Source organism: Acanthisitta chloris, unplaced genomic scaffold (assembly GCF_000695815.1).
Source record: "Acanthisitta chloris isolate BGI_N310 unplaced genomic scaffold, ASM69581v1 scaffold353, whole genome shotgun sequence".
NCBI classification, from domain to species: domain Eukaryota; kingdom Metazoa; phylum Chordata; class Aves; order Passeriformes; family Acanthisittidae; genus Acanthisitta; species Acanthisitta chloris.
The window spans coordinates 36,166-48,954 of record NW_008664102.1 but is presented as its reverse complement, the minus strand read 5'-3'; the positions used below and the strand labels follow the sequence as shown (position 1 = coordinate 48,954).

Genomic DNA, 12,789 nt, shown 5'->3' with positions numbered 1-12,789 from the left:
AGCCAGGTTGGCTAAAGCCTTGAGCAACCTGCTCTGGTGGGAGGTGTCCCTGCCCAGGGCAGGGGGTTGGGGCTGGGTGACCTCTAGGCTCCATTCCAACACCTTAACATTTTATGGAACTCTGAAATTTGACAGGAACAGTCAGGACTCACTGCTCAAGCTCCCAACCAGGCTCCATTCCAACACCTTAACATTTTATGGAACTCTGAAATTTGACAGGAACAGTCAGGACTCACTGCTCAAGTTGCACTCCCAACCATATCCCAACGGATAGGATCTGTCAGCCCTTTTCTGTCACCTTTTCATGCCCTTTCTGTTTTGTAGAGGGCCTGCATTGACTTCGCCATAAGTGCCAAGCCCCTGACCCGCTACATGCCTCAGAACAAGCAATCCTTCCAGTACAAGATGTGGAAGTTTGTGGTGTCCCCTCCCTTTGAGTACTTTATCATGGTCATGATTGCACTCAATACTATAGTGCTAATGATGAAGGTTAGTGGGTTCTTACTGAATCTTTGCAATTTGGGGCTGGTGTTTGTGGTGGTGGCTGGAGAGGCTTTGTGCTTGCACCATGAGATCTAGGGGGGAGCAGGAGCAACCTGGGAGCTGCAGGAGCAGCCACCACTGCCCATTTCCCTGGTGGGATTCCTTTGGTGTTCCAAGGGAGGTGGTTTAGCTGTGAGGAGATCCTGTGAATGGGATTCCAGTGTTCCAAGCCAGGTTGGCTAAAGCCTTGAGCAACCTGTTTTGGTGGGAGATGTCCCTACCTAGGGCAGGAGATTGGGACTAGATGATCTCTAAGGTCCATTCCAACCCCTTAATATTCTCTGATTCTCTGGTTATCCTCTGGTTTTGAAAATGTTCTTCCTCCCTCCTGGTCTGTGTGGTGTTTACAGGTGTCCACCAGAAACAGTCTCCAGTCTTGGGTTGTCTCCAGCTGCCCCATTAGGATAGCATGTAGGCAAGAGTGTGTTTCTGGAGAGCCATGAATAACTGTGTTGTAACCCCAAATCTTATTAAAGTGAGCACAAAATGTGACACTCAACCGAGCAGGACCTTTGCAGTCAGGCAAGTCAGCTGGGAAAGGTTTTATTCTGCCACTGATCTTCCAGTAACAGCCTTTCTTCCATCCTGCTTTAGTTCTATGATGCTCCAGAAGCATATGAAGAAATGTTGAAATGCCTGAATATTGTGTTTACATCCATGTTTTCCATGGAATGTGTGCTGAAGATCATTGCCTTTGGTGTGCTGGTATGTGCCTTCCTCCTTTCCTTTCACCTGTTTCCTCTCTTCATGAAATGCTCATATTTCATGATGTGCATTTCAAAACAAGCAAACCAAATAACCCCAGGATCCCTTTATCCCCCTTGTGCTTTCATTTGGCAGAATTATTTCCGAGATGCCTGGAATGTCTTTGATTTTGTCACAGTGTTGGGAAGTATTACTGATATTTTAGTAACAGAGATTGCGGTAAGTACAGTTTGCTCAATTTGCTTCATTTAGAAACAAAGCTGTAACCTGTCAAGACATTGCACCTTCTCCCTACCAGCCTTATTCCCTAGAGCTGCCTCTGGGCCTCATGATGTCCTTGGGTGACCTGGCAGCCTGTTTCCATAAGCTCTGCTCTTTCCACAGAGCTGAGCACAGCTGTCTGCCCCAAAGACTCATGTGAAAAGCTCTGATGAGAACGACAGTACTAGTGACTCTGCCAGGAAGCAGCTCTCTTGCTCAGCAAACAACTCTATCCCCAGGCCATTTTTGCCTATTCATGGAAAAATCCTGTTGAATTTAATAGAGGGAAAAGACCAGAAGGCTCCTGTAGTGTGAGGTGCTTTGCAGGGCACATATGCCTGTCCCCTGGGGCTCTGCCCAGTTGTAGTCACGGGGCAGAGTGAGGGTGAAAAGAGCAGTGAAGAGGGGAGAGGTGATGGGAATGTGGAGCCCACGCAGTCTGGGGTGGGGGAATGTTTCTGTTCCATGCACAGAATCTCTGTGGGGCAATTAAGAAACAAACAACTTTCCCATAGGATTTTTTTGCCCTACAAGGGCTTGCCAAACATACTAAGAAATGATGAGGCTGCTGTTCCCTAGCTAATGGGTCCTGTAGATCACACAAAGTGTACAGTCTTGCCATTCAATTCTAAAGGATTTTTCTATCAGGGCAGCAAAATGTCTGTCTCAAGCCTTGATAGTGTGATATTATCCAATTTAAAAATTGCTCCTCTCCTCTCCCAGTGCATGTCGTAGCTGATGATATTGTATCTGTATGTGATGAATTTGAACTTTAACATGATTTTTTTCCCCTCAGTCTCTGGGATTTGCTGATAGATCTGTATTGTGTGTGTTAAGAACTATGACCCCAAGGCTTCTTTACAGGTGGTGGTGAAGACCATATTACTGCTTCTGGAGAGATAATTGTGTTGTAACCCCAAATCTTGCTTTAAATTCTTGTTGAATAAATTTTTACTAACCTCCTTGGTATAGGAAAAAGTACAAATCCCCAAAGTTTTACTCCCCACACAAATGATGTTCATTTAACAGCTGGTGAATCCTATCACATAGGCTTTGGATTGCCTTTTGTTTTCAGTGCAGCCAGGCTAAAGAGTTCCTCAGATCATACCCAAGGTCTGAGTTTCACCTCTCTGAGTGCTCAGATTTATTGCACTGTGGGAAGGCACTGGTTGTCTCCACTCCCTCTGCCATGGGACATGCTTTCTTGTCAAAGGCACCTAAACTTTTGCCATGGTTGAAAATCTGTGAAAACATTTGCAAGTCAGCTACAGACAGAGTGACTCTTCTCTTTCACCTCTCCTTTGGCCACTTTTCCTGGGAGGAAGTAGCACAGCCAGTTCACACGTGGTAAGGGAATCTGTGGTCTCTCTGAGATGGATGTCTTCTCCTTCAGGAAGGTCTCTCCTTTGCCACACCAAGCCCACATGCTGCTGCTTAAATTCCTCCTTTGTGGAGCTATTTCACAGGCAGAGAGCAGCCACCAGTGTTGCCCATTCCCTGCTTGGCAGGTAGTGGTCCCAGCTCAGTCGAAGGCCATTGCCTCCCCCTCCAGCTCCCACAGGGAGGCCCAGCCTTGGTGAGGGTCTCTGGCACCTGTGGAATTGGCTATGGACTGATCAGGTTGGACTGTGAGATGTCACTGAATGTGACAGCATCATCCTTCCCCTCCACAGTGATCTCTCTGATTTCCAGCATCAAAGACAGCAGTGATTTGGGACTGCCTTTGCAATGGGAATTGCCTCTAAAAACAATCAGGAAACTCCAGTAGGGTTGACCAAGCAGCTATGTATCTTTCCATCCTCCTCCCAGGTGGTAATAGAAAGGCTTTTGGTTTATGAGCAACCAGATCCATTAAGTCCTTAGAGAGGACTTTCTTATGTAGGTCAGCAGCTTCCCCTGGCAGCATCCAATAAGAAACTGATCACAAGCATCTCTTTAATATAAAACCCTTATGCCCCCCAGTACCACTCCAGCCCTGACCTCTTGGTCCTCTATCTGTGGCTACAGACCTATTTGAGCTCTGCTCTCTCTATATATCCTCTTTTCTCAGCAATGAGATGGGGATTGGCCTCTTCTCCCAAGTACCAAGCCATAGGACAAGAGGAAATGACCTCAAGTAACCAGGGGAAGTTTAGGTTTGATATTAGGAACAATTTCTTCGTGGAAAGGGTGGTCAGGCATTGGCACAGGCTGCCCAGGGCAGTGGTGGAATTACCATCCCTGGAGGGATTTAAGAGATGTGTGGATGTGGCACCTGGGGACATGGTTTAGTGCTGGGCTTGGCAGCACTGAATTTGATGATCTTAGAGATCTTTTCTAACCTAAACAATTCTCTGATTTCTGTGTCACCATCATGTCTCCTTTCCACATGCTTTTCCCTGCAGACAGAGTATCCAGGGATCATCTCCCCCCACCTTCTTGGTAGATTTGTTTCTCAACACTTCTTTCATGCAGCTCCTCTCTGATCTCTCTCCAGCCCCAGCTGCAGCAGCACTCCCATCCCCATGGGATAGTTCTTGTAGCCACTGGCACACACTTCCTTAAGCTACACACATCCATCTCAGCTTCAGACAGGGACAGTAGGCTGAGAGGTCAAAGGCATCGAGCTGAGGAGGCTCTTTGCATCACTGCTTAGTTACATCAGTGGGTGTTTGCAGTGATGCCCCAAGGATCACATTTATTACAAGACTGATAATGGCAGCAAATAATGGCAGTTGTCAGGGTACCTCTCATGGAGCAGTTCATCCTGCTTCAGCCACTGGCATGTGGTAGATGTGTCTTGTACCAGGGGCTCCACTGCCACTACAAGCCTTCCTGGCCTCAGTGCCAGGTTGGATGGTGCTTGGAGCAACCTGGGCTAGTGGAAGTTGTCTTACCCATGGCAGGGGGTTGGAACTGGATGATCTTTAAGGTCCTTCCAACCCAAACCAGTCTGGGATTCTATGATTCTCCCCTTCCAGTGCTGAGGATGGAACATAAGCTGAAGGATCCAACACTCTGCTCCTGTTCCTTTTTGTTGGCTCCATGAGAGGTTGCAGCATGGATTATTCTAACCCACAGCACATCAAGGGGGGAAACCCAAGGGGTCCCAAATCTGCCTTGTAATTCCAGGACTGTTTTGCTGCCTGCAAAGTGGCACAATGCAGGTCTATTCTGACAGAGTTCCACTTTGAACCATCTTTGTAATATTTTATTAAACTGAACTTGCACCTAAGTAATTTAAATACTTGTGGTATTTAGAGCCAACTAAAAATGTAGGAAAAGGCTGAAAAACTTGATGTAGTGATGCAAAATGCTGATTACAAACAGCAGGGACCAGTGGGTGCCTCAGTGGCAGAGCACAGCCCAGGTGTGTGTGGCCTCAAGCCTTCAATCCCAACCTCTCTTTGCCCTTTATATTTCCAGGTAGGGCAGAGCAGTAGTAACTAAGGCTGGGGATGAGCATCTGCTCTGCACAAAGTGCTGAATCTTACTTCACCTTCCTCAGTGCATGACTAGGGGTGCAGAAGCTCTCTCAGGGGGCAGAGAATAACCAGAGAGGAGAACAGGTCTTGATTCATCACAGCCCACAGCTGTGTCCCCTAAAGAGGATGCTGTCTTCTCCATTTGCCTTCCTCACCTTGTCCTCTCCTTGGCTGATGGGCAGCCATGAGGAGAGTTGGGTGGCAGTCCCAGTTACTCCTTCCCTGTGCATCCAGCCCTCTTGTCACCCTTCCCATGGAGGGTTCCTCAGCTGAGAAGTCCATGTGACAGCTACAACATGAACCTGACTGTCAGTCTGTCCCTGTAACATCCACCCCTGGTGCTCTCCAGGTCCCTGTGAGAGGAGATGATTTCTAGGTGTGACATTGAGATCAGGTTCACAAATAGCTGCCAGAGCACTGTTTTTCTCCACGACTATATTTTCCAGCCCTAAGTGTTCTCCAAGGTAAATCAACCTGCTCACCTGGGTGGTCTCATGTTGAGAGACTTGGCTTCCACCAGCCTTGCTGCATTGGTCCTTTTAACCCACTGAAAAAGTAAAGACAAAAGGAAAAGAAATGTGTTGATTAATTGCGTTGTTTTAATTTACTAGTCATGTCATATGTAATTTCCTTTGTGATTGTAGTGGAGTATCTATCTTTTTTTATTTCCTTAGGCAAAAACATGTATGTCAGTTTTTTACCCTCTCAGTAATTGAGGTGAAACAGGTAGCAATAAGGAGGAGGTGTCCATAGACACATCCAGGCCTCAGGAGGCCAAGGGGGTGTTCAGCAAACTGACATCTATTTCTATGCCTGGAAATACAAAAAACATCCTGAGAAGTGTTTGTGAATTGTCTCCCAATTTGCATTACAAACCAAAATGCAAATCCCTACTGCACTTTCTGTGTTACCTTTAGGATCTCTGAATCTCCTTGGCTTTGAAGCATCTTTTTTCTTTAGAGAATGCCCACAAAATAACACCTCCAATAGTCCAACAGGGTTTCTTTTTTTTTCCAGTGAAATTTTCAGAGTTTCCTTTTTTGCTTGTCCTGATTACTCATTTTCTCTTTTGTTTCCTGTTTTTGTTCTTTATTTCCCTTCCCTACCTGCTGAATCACGTCATCCAATCAACATACAATGCGAAAACCATGTCTCCGTCTGTATGTTGTGCACCTGCTGCTCAAAACTAAACCAATTTGTAAATAATCCTTGCCAATATCCATCCATGACAACATCACATATAGGACACGGTTGGTTTCATTGAATTTAAACAATTCTTTAAATTCTCTGCTTTGATTTTTTTTTTTTCTCTCGTTTTTCTTTGATTTAATCTGTTTTTTTTATTTTGGGGGATGAGATTTCTGATTGCACTGGTGAAAAAGCCTCACTTGCAGCGTGTCTCAAACTGCCTTCTGGCCTGCACCTCCTTCCCTGGGCTCATTGGTGACGTGAGGCTAAACCAGTTACCAATAGCCTGTTCTCTGCTCTCTGTTACACACAACTGTGCTCAAGGGGAGACTCACACTTGCTTTATTTCAGTGGGAAATGGGGGCAGATGAGATGCTTCTCAAGAGCCAAGATTGGCTGGTTGGGGAAATCCTTGGGTGTGTAATGATGGTACCAAATCAGCTCTTGGAAAGTGAGTTTTGTGTCTTTTACCATGAGCTTTCTGCAGAGGGAAGCAGTGGGATTAACACAGCTGCCTCACAGGTATTTTAAGCCCAAGGCAAAAGGTATTATTGTAAGGCAAAACCATCTTTGAAGTGATGGCAGATTTGCTTCCCTCAAATCAAAAAAGAACTCCTGGGAAAAACTGATCTTTACTCAGTTCTGAGTATTCTCTGTGGTACCAGCCCATAGAAGCATTTTGCCACCCCAGTGGACACAGAGTCCCTGGATGCAAAGCAACATCTCAAGTAAAATGCAGAAATCATGTTATGAACAGAGCTGAAAAGTACCAGGAACCAGATCTCAGTGGGAATTGAGTGCCTGATTCCAAGGATGCCTTTGGAATGACTGGCCTTTGTCTTTGGAAATCATAAATGAAGCAAAAGACAACGAATAACAAAAATATGAATGACAAAAAGACCAAACAAATGACAAAAGACAATGAATAAAGAAAAATGCAATCGAAAATACATTTTTTTTCCATTCTAAATTATCTTGATTATGGTTAGTAACAGAAATGAGACCATAAGGTTATCCAAAATACTTGCTTAGCTACCTGACAACAGCTCTTGGATCTGTGTTAACATCACTATTTCCTGTTGCACAGTTGCTGTTAAGAAAGAAATCAGAGTGAATCCTCATGCCAGGCTGCACTTAAGCTCCATGGATGGCCATGGAGGGTCACAAGGGGGATTTTCTGCTAGGAAGAAGCAAAAAGGAAAGTGAGTGTGCAAGTTAAAAGTTTGTCTAGTGCAATCCTGGAACTGCTAGGAAGAAGCAAAAAGGAAAGTGAATGTGTAAGTTAAAAGTTTGTCTAGTGCAACCCAAGAAGGGAATCCTCTGTGGTGGCTGGAACTGCTACAGGTGTGTGGGAGCAGTGAGGGTTGTCTGTTGCACCCCTGGCCCAGGTGAACAGAAAAGTGCTGTGGCATCAGCTGTGCCTATGAAAATGTGCTGGGAAAAATCAGTTTATCTCCATCTGACTAAATTTTGGCCTTTTGGCTGTCCAGGTTAAAGATTTAAATGTCTACCCTGCAGTTTGTTAGCATTGGAGTCACTATGGTCATAGAAACAGGTCTCACTTGGCATCCAAGTGAGGCCTTTGGAGCACCATGTTGTCCTCTGGAGCTACCTTCTTCCTTCCAGTGGTGGTGATTGGAGACTGCACTGGTACAGCAGGAGCACCAAAGTTGAAAGGGAGCTTGGAGAAGAAGAGACTGAGTGGAGACCTCATAGAAGTCTGCAGCTTCCTTGTGAGGGGAAGCAGAGGGACAGGTACTTCTCTCTGCTCTCTGGTGAGCAGTGACAGAACCTGAGGGAAGGGCTGGAACTGTGTCAGGGGAGGTTTATGTGGATATTAGGTAAAGGTTCTTTCCCCAGAGGTGTTTGGGCACTGAACAGCTCCCCAGGGCAGTGGGCACAGCCCCAAGGCTGACAGAGCTCCAGGAGTGTTTGGCCAATGCTCTCAGGCACAGGGTGCAGTGTTGGGGTGTCCTGTGCAGGGACAGGAGTTGGACTGATGATCCTTGGGGGTCCCTTCCAGCTCAGAACATTCTGTGATTCTGTGAAGTAGGGAATGAGGAGATATCTGGGCATCACAAACAAAATCATTTTTCCAGCATTCCTGGCTCAGGATGGAAGGACTAATAATGATACATATGTAATGGCAGAGTCCTCAAGACATGGGCAAGTGAGGGAAAAATCTTCAGCCTCTTAAAATCAGCAATGATTTCCCCAAGCTTCAGAAGAAGCCAAGACCCTGTGCAAGGTTCAGGAACACGTCTTCAGTGCTGGCAATGCCATGGACATTTAAATGGGAACATGGCCATTTCCTCAGCAGGAGTTCCTTAGCAGAATAAGTTAATTCTTCTTGATGACAGATGAAGAGAAGTGCTAAAGCTTCCTGAATGATCCCATTTTTGGCTTGGTCAGATGCCTCTTCCCACAGCTCTTTCTGCATCCCTGAGGACAGTGGGCACAGCTCCTGTGCTGGGCAAGAAACCACTCTGCTGCTCAAAGTGCTGGAGGAACAGCTCCAGGGAATGGCTGTACTCCTGTACTTCATGGTTTTTCTGCTTTCAGTATGGAAAACTCTGGGGCCTCAACAGAAGAAGGACATGGAGCTGCTGGAGCAAGTCCAGAGGAGACCATGGAGATGCTCCAAGGGCTGGAGCCCCTGTGCCATGGAGCCAGGCTGGGAGAGCTGGGGGTGTTCAGCCTGGAGAAGAGAAGTCTCCAGGGAGACCTTAGAGTCCTTTCCAGTACCTAAATGGGCTCCAGGGGAGCTGGAGAGGGACTTTGGATAAGGCATGTGGTGACTTTAAACTGACGGAGAGTAGGTTTAGGTTAGATATTAGGAAGAAATTCTTTAATTGAGGGTGCTGAGACACGGGCACAGGTTGCCCAGAGCAGCTGTGGCTGCCCCAACCCTGAGAGTGTTCCAGGCCAGGTTGGACTTGAAGCAACCTGGGCTGGTGGAAGGTGTCCCTGCCCATGGCACGAGGGTGGAACAAGATGATATTTGAAGTTCCTTCCCACCCAACCCAGTCTGTGATTCTATGAAAACACCCTAAGAAAGGGTGAAAGCCCAGGTTGCCCATGGTGGGACAGCTGTCAAGGCCACTTATTTATCTATTTCTCTCCTGCTTTGCAGTTTCTTTCAGGGATGAATTCCTCATCTGAGCTCTGGTCATGTTCAGGTTGCAGGAAGCAGTTGCCCAGCCATGCCCAGATAGCCATGCCCTGACTGGTGACTGGGTGTCCTCAGTACCTTCCTCTTTTAGGAGAGCAGTGCCAGGCCAGGGGGTCCTGCTAGTCCTCAGGTGGATCATAAATCTCTGGTCTCTCTTGTGAGCATCTGTGCAACAGGAAGGTGAACAAAAACCTGGAAAGAATCACCTTGATAATCCATATGATCATGTTCCAGAGGTGGCTAAGCGGGAGGAGAATTGCTCTAAAACACTGTTATACCCAAGAAATATTGCAATGTGGAGTTTCCCCTTTAGCTGCATGTGGTTCTGATTCCTGCCTGGAGAGTTGAGGGGTCGAAGGATGGGTTTTCTACCTGATGTGCTGAGGGTTACACACGTGGAGCCCTTCCATCCATCACCAGCGTGTGTAATTTTGCCTCCCTACGAGCAGTGCAGAGAACCTCCTTCGAGCCGTCGGAGTATGTGGGTGATGGGGGATTTTCCTGGGTTGTGAGTGATTCCCTCAAGCTGTCACTGGGGAGGTGGCAGTGCAGGAGTTAATTAGGAAGGGTTTGGGGCTCAGGATTTGTCCCTCCAAATCCTAGGGAATGTGTTATAGACACACCTGCAGAGCTTTGAGCCCCAGGTAGCCCTGGGTAGCCTGTGCTCAGCATGGCCTTGCAGCAGCCTGGCCCAAAGCAGATGTTAAGCATCCTGTCAGCTGTGATTATGAGGTTATAGCAAAGTCTGAGCAAGACAATATTCTTGCTGTTAAGCTGCAACAGTGTGGAAAGAGGGAGGTTGGCAGGGTCACAGTCTGAGATGGATCCTGCAGGCACTGCCTGTGCACCTGCTCCTCCTCGGAGTGTTAAGCTTGTGCATGGCAAAGATCTGACCTGAGCAGTGCTCTGAAGTTAAACATTTGTCAGAGTTTCAGGCCTGTCAACACTACACATAAGGTCTGATCCAGTTCACACTGGTGAGGAGGATTTCCATGTTTAAAATGGGCTCTGGGTTACACCTCTGCCCTGTGCTGAGACCTGCTCTGTGGAGGGTATCAGCCCCACAGCTGGCACAGGGTGACAAGGACCAGATTAGTGCTGGCACCCTGTTATCCAGCTGAGGTGCAGCTCTGCCCCATGGGTCTTACAGGACCTGCTAAGGTGAGTTCAGCTGGTGGTTGTGAAGGGAAGGTAAGCAATGTGCAAAACAAACCCAAAGCTGATGCTGAGAGACCAAAGTGTCAGTGCCTGTTTTACTGCCCTTGCACAACCCAGGGGAATCCCTTGCTTGTGCTTTGCCTGCCCGAGCTGAATTCTGCTGCTGACTTGAATGAGCTCAGTGTTGTCTGCTCTTTCATTGAACATACCTTGTGCTTTTCTCTTTTCTCTTTATTTGAAGATGAGTCTGATATACAGTCTGTGCCTAACTCTGAGCTGCTTGTGGTTTTAACATGAGAGAAACCGAGTGCATGCCTGAGACTGATTTCTTGAACTCTTTGATGGGATTGGTGGAATGCAATGCTAATGGCCCCAAAACTGAGCTGGCATTAAAAGAAACGAATAGATCCAACAAGCCCCCCAATTTCAGCATGAGCTCTGTAGCCAAATGAGCAAGAAACATGGGTCAGTTCACTATGACTGGGTGTCTTCTGGTAAAACAATAATACAAGGGAAATACTATTTTTGCTCATCTTTACCAACAAGAGCTCCTTATGATTGCATTTTCTGCTTCAGTGCTTGCTAGTTTAAAGTGGGATGTTTGCTCTCTTTAGCTCACTCAGTCAAATAAGTGACTGTGAACAGAGATTCACACCTAAGTGAATTGGTATCAGTATGGAAAGGGGGAATATTTTTCATCTCCTTAAAATAGGAGGGCAAGAGGGATCTGGCTTTTGCATGTTTTGTTTTGGAAAGAACCCTCTCTAGATTAGCTCATTGGGGCAAGAATCCTCTTTTCCCTGAAGGAAAGACCAAAAAAATGGGAGGTGGGGTGGGGAGAATCCTACAAACCAAATGGAAATCACAATCTGTCTCAGCAGTTCTTTGATCCACCTACAAAGGCACATTGAATGCTAATTTGAAAAACCAGCAGGTTCCTAAGGCCTCGTCCTGCTGTTGAACACTCAACCTCCCCAATTGACTCGCTGCCATTGATCCATCTTCCAAATCAGTCTTGCTGGTGCCATTTCTCCTTGATGAACCTGTCCAGTTCCATGTTGTATAAACCTTTAAAACCTTCAGGTTGGAAAACCTCCTCATTCCTTCAAGGATGTTCTAATCTTCACTGGACAATGAGGCTGTATACGCTGTCCTCTGCAACTGTCTTGGCTTAACTTCAATCCATTGTACAATTCAGCTGACCAAGACTTCCAAACCACTTCATTCTTCACCAAATGAAAATTGGGCACTATTCCCTCTCCCTGAGTCCTTAGGGGGAGAAAATCTGCCTTACTCAAAGCAAATCACACCTCCCTGGACAGTGTGAAAGGGCCTTTTTTATCATTGACCCAGTAGCAGAGGGGAGGGCTCTTGTGGAGAGGGATTTTCTCATACTTGCTGCATGTGGAGTGATCTGCACTGACGAATGTTTCTTTTGGAAGGTTTTCTGGTGGCCGATTTGCTGCTTAGATCGTGAAGCTGGTAATTTTAATTTCTTTTTTGCGGGCTGTGGTTTCTAAGCGCGTTAATTTCTGAAGGACACAAAACCTTTACTTTCCACAGGACAACTTCATCAACCTCAGCTTCCTGAGGCTCTTCAGGGCAGCAAGACTTATCAAGCTCCTTCGCCAGGGGTACACAATCCGCATCTTGCTCTGGACATTTGTACAGTCTTTTAAGGTGAGTGTTAGGCAAGGGAAGAGACACAGGGAGATGGTCATGCTTGGCATGTCTGTAGCATCCTCCATTGAGGATCAAAGAGCTTCCCTTGCCACAGGAACAGCCTCTTTGCACCACTACAGAGCAATTAAAGCAATATTAATTCCTCAGAAAAGCTAACTGGTTAGCACTGACCATCCCCTGAACATTGTATTTTGGAAGATGAGTCTGATGGTCATGTTTGGCACATCTGTAGCATCCTCCACTGAGGAGTAAAGTGCTTCCCTTTGCCACAGGAACAGCCTCTCTGCACCACTGCAGAGCAACTACAGCTCTGTCCATCCCCTGAACACTGTGTGTTGGAAGATGAGTCTCAAAGGTTGCTGATGCAAGTCCACAGAGCTCAGGTTGTCCTTGGAACTACCACAAAATCCCTCTAGCTACTAAGCCTTGAGGTTCAGACATTTGCATAAGGAAGTGGTGATCTGATTAATAATTAGTTGGGCACTGAACAGCTCCCCAGGGCAGTGGGCACAGCCCCAAGGCTGACAGAGCTCCAGGAGTGTTTGGCCAATGCTCTCAGGCACAGGGTGCAGTGTTGGGGTGTCTGTGCAGGGGCAGGGGTTGGACTGGGGATCT

The 12,789-nt window shown here is 46.8% G+C and overlaps 1 protein-coding gene across 1 annotated transcript in view; it reads left to right on the top strand.

Moving 5' to 3' along the window:
- Positions 1-324: 324 nt before the first annotated feature.
- The window catches only part of LOC103798898 (voltage-dependent N-type calcium channel subunit alpha-1B-like), a gene marked incomplete at both ends in the record, with an annotated part of 44,807 nt that continues 32,342 nt past the window's right edge, over positions 325-12,789 (top strand). Inside the window, 4 exons of the mRNA XM_009071182.1 lie at positions 325-489; positions 1,138-1,248; positions 1,384-1,476; positions 12,055-12,171. Coding sequence (XP_009069430.1) covers positions 325-489; positions 1,138-1,248; positions 1,384-1,476; positions 12,055-12,171 — 486 coding nt within the window. The remainder of the gene's footprint in view (positions 490-1,137; positions 1,249-1,383; positions 1,477-12,054; positions 12,172-12,789) is intronic.